This window comes from Haemaphysalis longicornis, unplaced genomic scaffold (assembly GCF_048455015.1).
Source record: "Haemaphysalis longicornis isolate Haplotype H1 unplaced genomic scaffold, Haemaphysalis longicornis Haplotype H1 scaffold_1, whole genome shotgun sequence".
NCBI classification, from domain to species: Eukaryota; Metazoa; Arthropoda; class Arachnida; order Ixodida; family Ixodidae; genus Haemaphysalis; species Haemaphysalis longicornis.
Window position 1 is genome coordinate 197,502,405 of NW_027526203.1, and position 12,675 is coordinate 197,515,079.

General features: G+C 50.8%; 1 protein-coding gene across 2 annotated transcripts; it reads right to left on the reverse strand.

Moving 5' to 3' along the window:
• Positions 1–210: 210 nt before the first annotated feature.
• Positions 211–4,043, reverse strand: LOC144141051 (torsin-1A-like). Of its 2 annotated transcripts, none has more exons than XM_077672558.1 (4): positions 3,833–4,043; positions 3,649–3,741; positions 3,383–3,579; positions 211–1,299 (listed from the first exon to the last, which is right to left on the reverse strand). In XM_077672558.1, the coding sequence occupies exons 2-4, from the start codon at positions 3,716–3,718 to the stop codon at positions 493–495; spliced, it is 1,074 nt and encodes a 357-aa protein (XP_077528684.1). In that variant the 5' UTR covers positions 3,719–3,741; positions 3,833–4,043; the 3' UTR covers positions 211–492. The 2 variants fall into 2 exon arrangements, with proteins under 2 accessions (XP_077528684.1, XP_077528692.1); XM_077672566.1 differs by having other exon boundaries at positions 3,876–4,026.
• Between the last annotated feature and the right edge of the window lie 8,632 nt (positions 4,044–12,675).

Here is a 12,675-nt window from a genome sequence, read left to right on the forward strand (position 1 = left end):
TTTTAGTCTGCATTGTGTAAACGTCTCTTTCAGAGACAGCTTTAAGTGTACAGTATGCTTTTGTAATTTGTAGCCCAGTGTGTGATGCCGTGGACTAAATTTCCTATAGCGGAACTTGCGTGTGAACTGCTGTGCTTTCTTTTCTTTTTTTTTTTTTTTGTACATGACATCTGCCTCGGAATAAAAGATGGAATGTTGGAAGCTTAAAAATGAAGACGCACGCGAAGTTTATATTCACACGTAAGAACATGCACTTCTTGATGATGTGTACAAAGATCATGCAAAGGCTGCTAAAGTCACCAGCAAACCAGCGTGCCAGGATGATCTTTGGTTTCTTCCGCTATCCACTTGTCCTTTATCACAGTCTGCACTAGCGCTGCTCGACACACACTTCTGGCTCACACAGTGTATAGCAGGCAGTCAGGAACTTTTATCACAACACCCTCGGCGGGCAGCAGCTGCGACTCTGCGTGCCGTCCGCAGGGAACACTTCTAGAACTTGTTTAAGGCCAGCTTGATGGGCACCTCTTTGCATCCGGACTCTGAGAAGACTGGGTTCTCCGGTGGGTAGAAAGAAAACTCCTGCAGAAGCTGGTCCGCCCTGCCTGCGAGCGCACCGGCCCTGGACTCTGGTGTATGCAGTGCCAGTTCTCTCAGCACACACTTCTTCACGTCCGCCTTCGTCAGGGGCAGGAAGGGCACGATCGCGGCACTCCTTAGCCACGGTGGCAGCACGTGCCGGTACACCTCAACCAGCTCTTGCACGTCTTCGTCCCTCCGCACTTTGTCCCCGTTGCTGGCGAGCCACTTCAGAGCAAAACCCTCCCCCACACTGGCCCCGCCACTCAACGCGAGGACAAACACCACTGCCTGTCCCCTCGGCATCCACACCCGGTCCCAGGACGAGAGAACGGCCTGCAGCTGAGCTGGGAGCCCGCTGTCCGCTGAACCGGACCGCAACGGACCAGCCGTGAGGTCGAGGTCGTCAACGAGGATGACGTTGGGCCGCCACGAGGACAGGGTCCACCGCAGCCACCAGGACAGGTTGTCTCCAATTCGGCGTGCAAGCGCTAGGTGATGCGAGGCCACGAGCACCTCTGCGTGGGGCCATTCTTTGGCAATGAGGGACAGTGCGTACGTCTTGCCACAGCCGGAGCAGCCAGTGAACACGAGCACGAGGGGCTGTGACGACGAAAAGTTGCCACCATCCAGGTAGCGGGCAATGGCAGCCACCGTCCGGTTTACGGCCACTTCCTGGCCAATGAGGTGCTGGCGCAGTGTCGAGTTGAGCACCTCCACCTGCAACAGCACCTTGAGTGAAATCCGCAGCTAACAAGGAAAAGGGCCACGGTGGGCCCTGCTGTCGTGCGACTACATTTTGCAACATTTGCTATCAGACGGCAGCACTGCTTATATTACAACTGGCACTCCATTCATTAAAAATATGTACTCGTTGCAGCATCCATTTAACAAACAACTTTCAATGTATCAGCATAAAATACTAATTTGCACCACTATAACGGATGCGCCACATCACCACACTTTCCAGAGATCCTACTGCGTACAAAGCTACTGGGTATCAGTTGAGTCAACTCTGGTGTAACAAAAGTGTCAGTTTCCTCCATCTTTGTATGTTCGTACGCTTTCTTCCATGACACTTGGCATTACATAATTGAGCGCGATGCACATCACATCTTGCATTTGCACTTTCTATGTGTACAAGTTGCATGGTTCATATTGACCACACTGGTGGCTTTCAAGTGCCATGGTTCCTTCTTGCCCAGACAGACCGGCATTCCGCCACTGCTAGAACTATACTGACTGTACCAGCACAGCAAACGAGAGAAAAGGGAATTTTATACACAGACGCTTAGTTTACTTTTAAAGTTCAGACACGACTGAAATCTCACACTGAGCTTGTATGGCTTATTAAAGGAACAACATTGCTTTATTTTGAAATATTTGGCAAATCGCGTCTCGCTACAATTTTGTTTATCAGGAACGTTGCTGCCATCACTCGGGAATTACAGCTTAAAGAACAGATTACAAACTGTCCACTTACTGTGCCATAATATGACACGACAAGGGCCCTCAAACATACATGGGGGAGCAGCCAAAAATGGGCAGTCAGCACACCAAATCAATGCCGTCGTAAAGAAATTTAGGAATCATTGATCAAGCATTGGGTTATTATCTGCTGTTATGAAGGGCATAACAGCAGATAATAACCCAATGCCACGTAATGGCGTAGTCATGGGCTTTATTCTGCCTTTAGGCAGTTCAACTAACTGGCACTAGACGACTTGAGCTCTCCGGTGTATCCTGAGAAAGCTGCAGGAGCGATATGTTAGCAGCTCAACTTTCAACTTCAAAACTTTTATGCCTTGCAACAGCCACTTAGTGGCACAGCATTTCCACTGCTTGTAGAATTTACCTCCAATTCACGTCAATTTCCCCTGCGCTACATTTCCCTGGGATATAGCGCGTCCCAATTAAGCCACTTTCTTTCCCATTGTGACAAATGAGCGATGGTAGGGAAGAATCGGAAGGGCCTCCCTTGCTCAGCTAGAGCTGCTGCTGTGGGATGTGTACCTATGCTTCACCACTACCATGGATGGGGCTGCGCTTGCCATTAATTTAAGGCTCAGACCACGGTGCTACCAATCAAGGTGTAATCTTTTCATTTCCTGGAACCACAGCGACCCTTGCTGCTGTTCCTTGGATGAGGATCGTGCGATGAAGTTCCTACAGTCGCATCGACAGAAAATAAGAATTAAACACATGGGTGCTCCCCATGAGCGGCAATGATGTGCCATTTAGGGGAACGGGTAGGAGCAAATCCCCAGGGGGAGATGTGATCCACTCTGCACATCACCGAGGAGCACAGAATGCGGACGTGTGCACACACACTCATCACCTGCCAACACATTCTATTCTCTCACCAACTGGTTTGAGGAACTAGCCACGAATACGTTTTTCTCTTTGAAATAAATGCTCGGGCGAAAGCATCACGTCACTCCGGCTTTTCTACTCTCATGCGCGTACGATTCCACTGTAAGCCTAGGCCTGCTGAAATAAGTATTTTACCAGAAAACTGCAATGGACAGCTAAACGCTGTTGTACTGATCGCGAACTAATAAGCATTTTAACTTGTGAAGAATTTTTCTGCCCGTACATACCTTATGTATATCGTCTCGGAGTCTCAATTATGTAGGTCTCCTCTATTCCCTGGTCTTTAAATGCTTCCAACACCGAGTACTCCAGGTGACGCACGTGTTTCACGGTTATTCGTTCAAATTTCGATCAGCCACACCTTCGCGAAGCCGATTTAATAGCAGTAGCAGCACAGGTACTCGGGAGGGTACGGATGTTCACGACTGACCTGCAACTGCTTCGTGGCAAGGAAGTTCCGGCAGAAGAACAGGTACACGAGCAACAGGGTGCCTAGGTAGACGCACGTGTGCAGCAGAGCCCAGGTACCGGGAACGTAGCTCGTGACGAACTTCGTGCCAATCCCTCCGCACTTATCACGCAAAGCGGTCTGTTTCTGCCCTGGTTTCCTGCTGTGGTGCCTTCTTCCTGCATTAGCAAACGGCTTTCCCAGAGCCCGCAGGCCTCCCGAGAACATGGGAGAACAAGAGTACGTACTGGAGCCATTTGTCGTCGATTTACTTGGCTCGTACCCAGGGTACGTAATAGCCAAGCGCTTCTTCATCATTTGTTCTACAACGTGAAAAGCACCTGGAAAAAACAAATAAGCAGGGAGCACGCTTGACTTGTGCCACTACTTCTGACCACAAGTAAACAGACACGCATAATTATTCTATTTTACCTTCCGTCCAGGTCAATAAGAAGTTACACAACAGAATACGCACACAATTAACCTTCGAAACTCGAACGGAGAGAATCCTCCGAACACACAACGGGGAGGATTTCCTCCGAAGCCACACAAGATACGAAAAGTACCACAGTACCACAAAACAAAGTTGACAAAGTCCCACAAGCGCCTCCTTTATTATTTCTATGCCTGCCGCGCGAAGCCTATTCCATTTGTTTTCCAAAAGTCGTTCTGTTTCTCTCAGTGGGCGTGCGGTGGCGCTTGGTGCTTGTTCTGCGTGTGCTCCAAGGCATCTCCCATTGACCTTTGCCCGCTCCAGTCCTGCGCTGCGCGAGTCCATTCTTTGCCCCCCAATTTACTTATATTTCGTCCCTCCATCCCATTGTATGAAACTCTAAGGACCTACCCTCCTTCCAGACCCGCCTCTGGTGTCCACTCTACAGTGATGGGCCACCGGTTGTTATTTCGTCTGCTACAAGGCCAGCCCAAGTCCATTTGTTTTTCCTCATTTGAACCGTACCTTCTTCTCGAGTTTGCTCCCTGATCCAGGAAGCTGGCTTCCTTTCCCTATCATCTTTCATTCCTAGCCCCTTGAGCCGACCATGGCCACCGAGATCCCCCCGCGCGCGTTTTGAAAAACGCGGGCGGGGTGATCTCGGGGGCCATGAGCCGACGTATCTTTCGCGCTGCGCAACCGACTTCCGAGTAGTACTTCCGGGTAGTACATGGGTCTATTCGATTCAGCCTGCACCTCTTGAACCAGTTCACAGCGGTGCAAAGTGGGTTCCGCCATCGGCGGAACCAGCCCTGCACTTTTTTCGTCTGCTTCTGCACCTCCTCGGCAGGGAGTGCAGGCAAAGCCATGAACCCGTCCTGCACCCGTCGGCACCACCGGTGAATCGAACGGCGCGGTTCAGGTGCCGCGAGCGGTAGCATTTCGGCTGGCGTACCCGCAAATTTTCCCGCCATTTTTTCGCGGGGCTACCATGGTTGCCAGACCAGGATTGCCCTCTGTTGATTAGCTCGCATCTTCCGTAAAGGCCGCGGATCTGTCAGCCCGCTCTGGGTATACAAACCCCTGCGCGCTCACGCCGCGGGCTCAGGCTCGAGCCCGGGTTTTTTTTTTTAAGTAATGCACTTTATAAGCCACCCCAAACCATCCACCGCCGGCGTCGGCGGCGTTGGCGTCCGCAGTGCTCCTCTATATTTGAAAAAGAAACAGCATCCGGCGCCAAGGTTTCGATCCGAGGACTTTGCGGCCGCAGCGCGACGCTCTACCGACCAAGCCACGGACGCGACTTTTTTTTTTTTATAAACAAAAACTTTATTTACAGAGATAAATACAGGATCACCTCAGATGATTGCAGGGTATTCGTCGTACACAATAGCGGCTCTACGCATGCAGAAAAATAGGCGCTTACTGCCTTTACGCTAGCATGGCGTAAGCATGTTCTGCCAGCAAGTGTAAGCTAGTGGCATCGCAATGCTGGCACAGCCGCAGAGTTTGGGCGGTAATTACACTAGCACGAACGTTGTCCGATGGATGACAGTGACTTTTGTGCACCGCTTGAAGGGAATGGGATCAGAGCGGAGGGAGGGGCAGAAGGCTCTGGGCAAGCAGAGGTGAGCAGGAGTGTTACCCGATTCTAGCCATCAGATTGAGTCCCATCTCCTCCGCTCCTTTACCTTAAATTCTGAAAGGACACGCGAACCCTGCGCCAGTGCATCACGCAGCTCGGTGTCCGAGTCTGGCCCGTCAAGGGCGGCCACTGCCCACTGCGCCTTCTGAACAAAATGCCTCCACGCCGGCCGAGGGTGTTCAGCGCATTCAACTGCATCCACCCTTGCCCTCCAAAGCGAGTGGAGTCCCATGACGTGGATGCAATCTCGAAGGTGTGGGAGTTCCGTGTCTGCATCCAAGAACCTTAGGTTGGTCCACGTGAGCTGCCATTGTGTGCCAAAGGAGCACTGGAGCTCGTCCCAGAAATACGATGCCGTATTGCACTCTAAGAATACGTGCTCGCCCGTCTCCCGCCTTCCGCACAGCGGACAGTTGGCCCCTCCAGGGAGGAAGAAACCCCTCTCTTCCTGCCTTGCCTTAGTTGTGAGTATCCCTGCGTGCAGACGGAAAAAGAAGTCCTTCGAGCTTGTTGGAACGGGGAGTTTCCGCACACGCCGTAAGACGTCACTCTTAAGACGGCCTAAAGGCGGGGAGCGGTACAAGGGGGGTGGGAGGGTCTGTTCTACCAAATCCCAGTAGAGCTTCCTCGGCTTCACTGCGCACAAATACTCCCAGGAGAAGAGTTCCTGCAAGAGGGCCAGTGCCCCCGCCACTTCCCTGTAAAAGCCTGTTGCACGGGTGCCGTGTGCAAGGTCTGCTGTTGTTACGAGCCAAGGGGCCAGGTGTAGGGCGCCTACACTTTGGAGAACCGCCTGGAGGAAGCCATCACTGCGATCTCGGAAGTACACAAATCTCTGTACAATCAGTTTGAGTTCCATGTTAACGAGTCCAAGACCCCCGGCTTCGGCACTCCAGAAAATGTTCGTGCGGCGCATGGGTTCATACGTGGATCTCCAGACGAAAACCGCAAACAACCGGTGTAGCTTGGACACTGAGCCTGCATCAATAGTCGAGACGCGGGCCGCGTACAAGATGGCCGGATATGCCACGGCGTTGCAAACATGTGCCCTAGAAAAGAGGGCAATATGTCGCGCTCTCCAGGGCTCCAAATTCCTTCCAGCCGCTGCCAGTTTTGTCTGCCACCGGGGGGCGATGGCTGCGCCGGTATCTAGGTTTACCCCAAGGTAGCGGGTGATGGCCCCCCTCCATCGAACTCCGTAGAGTTGTTGGGGTTTGGTGAGCCATTCGCCGAGCCATGCTCCCTCCGACTTCAAAAGGTTGAGCTGAGCCCCGGAGAATTGACAGAATTCATCGGCCAGTGCAACAACCTCCCCCGCCTGCTCTCTCGATGTGCACACAAAGGCAACATCGTCCGCATAGGCCAGGACCTTTAGTTCTTCGTCTCCAAGGACGAAGCCTCGGATCGACTTGGACGCTATTGCCATCCTGCAGAGAGGTTCTATGTACAGTGCGAATAGGATAGGGGACATGGGGCAGCCCTGCCTGACCGAGCGTCCGATGTTGATTGGCGGCCCCACTTCCCCATTCATGATGATGCTTGTAGTTATTTCTGTGTAGCAGATCTTTATCCAATCTACCATTGCATCCAGACACCATTGCGACGGTGATATCAGTGTTAGTGACACGCCTTATATCTTTAACGCATTCAAACTACGTCGTCAGCGGCGTGCGTTGGCGACTCAGCGGCGTTATAGCGGCTTGATAACTGCGTGGTGTACACGTGATACTACAAACCCGATGGAAGAGATGGAAGAGAAGGCGGCGAGGCGGTGGGCTGCGGGGGCCGAGCGCAAGCGCCGCAAGCGGGCCGACAACCGTGCATTCGCACTTTCACATTCTCCCCCTCGGGGAAATGCGGGGGAATTTTTGTTTCGCTTCGTATTCCTCGCTGAAATTAGTGACCAAAACTTGGGATTGGCGTTGCTTAAAGCGCGCAATGCCTCTTGCGACGGAGACACCGCAGTCGATGGAGCAACGTTTGGTCACTCTCTACGATAGCGTCGACGTCAGGAACAGCATCTTCACAATGATCATCAAGCTTGTGCGGGGTGGCAGGGTGACATGATCATCGGCGATCCTTAACGCAGCACGGTGTTCGGGGTTCGGTTCCGGCTTCATGGAGTGATCGGAGGAAAAAGTTATGGACTTGGCCTGTAGATCAATTATTGCACCTTTGTCCGTCAAAAAGTCCATTCCAAGAATTACGTCGCGGGAGCAGTTAGGCAAAATGACGAACGCCGCAGGGTACGTTGTGCCGTCTATGGTGACGCGCGATGTGCACTTTCCACTTGGCGTCACGAGGTGGCCTCCTGCTGTGCGAATGTGCGGACTGTCCCATCTGGTCATAACTTTCTTCAGCTTAGACGCAAATGGTCCGCTATGACTAGTCCGCTCATGACTGAGTAGTCGGCTCCCGTGTCGGCGACTACTTCAAAGCCGTCGATGGACAGCTGAACGTCGGACGCTGTCGGACTGAACGTCGGACCGAACTCGGGCATTAAACCTTGCAGTCGGCGGCTGGCTCTAGTTGAACTGGCTTGGCGGCTTCCAGAGGTCGTAGGGAGCATTAAGGGTGCGTACCCAGCACCTACACCAGATGTCATGAAACCAAAGACGACGCAGTTGTCTTGAAGGAAAACACGTTTATTGGAGCGAACTTGTGCTCCCCTAACAACTCAAAGAATACACAGGCGGCGAAGCAGCAGTCAACAAAGTAGAGTTCCTGTAGGAACTCTACAACAAAGTGACGTGTGCGGGCGAGCCTCGGCGATTCGGATCCCGCGGCGTCTGCTCTGCATGTTTTTATCTTTCGGCGGAGTGTTGCTCGAACCACCGATTTACATCTAGAACATTGTAGATCAAAGGAGATTATTCGAGGCTAGTGGCGTTAGCGCGAAACGCTCTCCGTATCAGAATGAGATGACCCGTGCGGCATAAAAATAAAGAATGGAACACGCGCTTCGCTTGGGACACAGATAACACAGTCGGGCGTGGCCGGGCAGTAAAAACAAAACATAAACAAACAAACCCAATGCCTAGTTCACGGCAATATAATACAGCTCCGCAGGCCACATTCGGCCCGCCGGCTGTAGGTTGCCGACCCCTGCAGTAGAAGATAACCAACACAGTCAGTGACGATCGGATGTAAATATTTGGGCCGCCCACCGTGTATGTGGCTGTGCTATGTATTATGTAAATATAGAAGTACACAGATCTCTACAGGCAGCGGACGTGCGATTTGGTGCTTGTTTTGCGTCCCTTAATTGCGCATAATTTGTTTATTTGACGCTATTGCCTCGCCTACTCGCTAATATACAAATGTACCCTGCCGTTCGTAAATCGTGCGGCGTAAAATGTTAAGCAAGAATCATTTAGTTTGCGAAAATACAAAGCAAAATTTTCACTCGTTTTCAAGGCGGTGCCAGGCCAGCACTCCTGCCCAACAGTGTCAGCAGAGCCGGCTGAACGCTTCTCGCGTCCGCTTGCTCCCGCTGAAGCGACCATTTTTTACAGTTACCTCAAGTGTTCTGTGTTAATGCTACTTGCGAACGGTTCCTTTGTAGACCGTACGCAAGAAGAAAGAACGATAATTATCGTCAGGAAGTTAGACCTATTGTCCCACGTCGCGACGATCGCGACAGCTTGCTCAAAATAAAAAGTCAATCAATCGGCTTGTTGTAGTGGATATTATTTTGTGTAGCCCCTGAAACTACTTTAAGGGCCATTTTATTTATTATACAGTCATTTAAACGCGCCACAACGCGATTAGATTAAGTACAACCAACTTTCGCTCTGGCTTGTAATCGAAAACACATTGAGGGTGGCGAGGGTCGTCTGCTTTTGTACTAGCCAGAGGCGTAGGACACGAGGGGCGCTGCATGTCGCCAAAACGTCGTTAGAGATGTACAGGGCTGAGAAATTGAACATCAGAAAGGAAAATTTCTATGATAATTCCGAGTGCAGTGCTTTGCTTTTTGAGGCTAGAGCAGGTTGCTTGCGAACTGAGAGCTTTGTGGGGAAATATTCACAAAATGATGGGGTATGCGTGGTTTGCGGAAAAGAAACAGAAACTATGCGGCACATTGGGTTAGAATGTGAGGGTATCCATCCAAATCTACATGAGGGAAATATTCGACTTCCAGAAGCCCTGGGATTTAAGGGTGGCACAGAGGAAGGTAACTTCAAGGCTGCCGAGGGGACGAAAAGAAGATTACAATGCTGGTGGACGAAAAACAGAGAGGGGAATATTGCCTAGGGCAGTTACCACCTGTAACAGAAAAAAAAAGCATTTTGTGCCTAATAAGCTTTTTGTGCCTGCCCTAAGCAGCGCTAGTATTAAACCAAGAGTATAAAACATAGGTATATTAGTCCTTTTTGGTAAGATGACATGTCATCACCCCGCTACAAAGGGGAAACAAATAGCAATCATCGTCATCATCATCATCATCACCACGAATGGGAAACAGATGGAGTTGATTAAGTTGATTAAACAATTAGGGCCAAAGAGCAAGGGAAATCTACATACAAGCCATCAGAACAGGGATAGAAAAAAGGCAATACCGGACACGGGCAATTGAAGCAGGATGAACTTAATGTACAAGGGCAAATGAGACAGGACTAAACCGAGCTCGTATAGGCCGGTAACCGCCCCGTCAGTGCTGTACAGGTTAGCAATGCAGGCAGTGAAGTTTTAACCAGAGCAGTGGGTAGAAGAAAATAGGATACCAGGGGAACTTCAAGATGGGTTTCGAAAGGACAGAAGACTAGATAACGACTTTTGTAGTAAGCCAATGCATAGAGGTGGCGAAGATGCAAAACCGACCTTCCTGGTTAGCTTTTCTGGACATTAAGGCGGCGTATGGTCATGTAGACAGGGAGCGAATATGGAATATCCTGTAGGAAGAGGAAGTGGGGGCAGAATTTAATAACTTAGTACTCAGGGAGCTGTATCGGGAGAACCAAGTGCAAATAGTGTGGGAGGGGATAACATACAATAGGCCTGTATACATCTACAAGGGTTTGAAACAAGTATGTCCCCTCTCTCCACTGCTGGTCATGATCTACATGGCGGAGTTAGAAAGGAAGCTAGAGGGCGGTACGCAGGGATTAGACTTATCATACATGAAAAACGGGCAGGTGGTGGAACAACGGGTTCCGGGACTAATGCATGCAGACGACATAGTGTTGATGGCGGACAACCGGATAGGTATGCAGGGCTTGATGGATATATACGGTGAAGAAGCGATCCGCACCTAGGGCTATCCTTCAGCAGATAAAAATCGGGGATCATGGTATTTAACGACGACGGGAGCACAAAACAGTATCAGTACAGCAAGTAAAAATACCACGGGTGAGAGTATAAATATTTATGAGTATGGCCAGAGTCCTTCAATGCTTAAAGCATTGAAGGACTCTGGTATGGCTTAAAGACAGCCAAGATTACACGCATGCGCACGAGGCTCACCTAAGGAAGAAAGGAAGACGGAACGCGGCTCTAATGAAGCATAGAGCCCTCTGGGGCAACAACAAATACGAGGTGGTAAGGGGAGTCTGGAAAGGGGTCATGGTATCAGGATTAACATTCGGATCTCTGGGTCCCAAACGGGCCTGGAGGTAAATCAAAGGGCGCTAGGTAGCCTGGCCCAAGGGGCCCACAGCTAAACTACGAACGAAGCGGTATACGGGGATATGGGCTGGTCGTCCTTCGAGGCAAGGGAGGCGCATGCAGAGCAAAATAAAGTTTGAGGAGTGACTTCGTGATATGGAGGACGAAAACTGGGCCGCGAGGATGTTTAAGTACCTGTAACTGATGAGCATGGGCACGCGATGGAGCCGGAGGGACCAGACAACTGACAAAGCGGTACGGAAAGTCGGCAGGGGAAATTCGGTTATATAAAACAGTTATAAAAAGCAGGTCAACGCATTAGAGATGATGAAGTGGGCACAGAGAATGGAAGCGAAAAAAACTCTAGAGACTTATAGGACAGAGAAACTAGAAATTAGGAAAGAAGGTTTCTATGGCAATACGAGAGAAAGGGGATTGCTTTTCGAAACACAGACTAGGTGCCTGAGAACCCCGGCATACACGGGTATCTACAGGCAGCAGGATGAAACATGTGCATGCTGCGGTAGTGATGGTGAAACTATAGACCGTATTGTCAGGGACTGCACAGAGATACGACGGTCACGGGGTGAGTGAGAAAAGGCGTTGGTGGAGGTTTTGGAATTTCGGGTGAGGGGGGGGCCTCAACTTCAGAGCCATAGAGGTGACGAAAAGGGTGCTGGAATGGTGGTGGAGGAAAAGTAGGGGAAGCGATGGGTACGCAGGCGGAATAATCATACGGATGAGAGTTTAAAACAGCGGGGGAAGAAAAAAAGGAGGAAGGAGCGATGGGCGTTTAAAACTGGGGTGAGGAGAGAGATGGGGGAGGCAAACTTATTTGGTTAGCTGCAAGTATGGCAAGTGTCATAAAACAGGCGCGTCGGTTGCTGACAACCGACGCTCCGATTCAAAGGGAGAGCCACTAATCATCATCATCACTCCAGCGCAGGAGCCCTATATGTCAAGCGTCACTGGGGCTCTACGATTTACAGTCTCCGACTCACTGCGGATAGTACGCGGGTAGTCCGAGGATTCCCCGAAGTTATAGGGACACAAAAAAATCGAATGCCGGACTTCTTTAGGGGAGTCCGCGGTGAGTACGAGACTGTAAATCGAAGAGCCCCGCTGTATCGGTGACTGCAGCTGTACACATGGAGGAAAAAAAAAGCTGTGCACTAATCTTTTAGGGGCCAAGCCCCTTAGGGGCTCGGGCTGTCGGCGTCTGCTGTCGTCGTTTCATGTAGTCACGGTACTAAAACACCGGGACGTACACTCGTTTTCCAACGCCTCGCGCTTGAACGTAACTCTTACTAAAAGAACAAACCGGGACACTCGTTTTCCAACGCCTCGCGCTACAACGCTTCGTGCTTCAAAGACGCGAGACTTTTGCAGCAAAGCTGTATACCTCTACCCCCCAACGGTATCATCTTCGCGGGAAAAAAACGCCAAGGCGCCAAGAATACACGCATGCTTTGCCCTTCCCCAGTTTTCACTTCAGTGGAGATGGCCCGGTATTTTTAGTGATAAAGGTTGCTTGGGATTATTTGGGAGTCTTCGCCGACTGCACCCCCGCCCATACCAATTCTGTGCCGT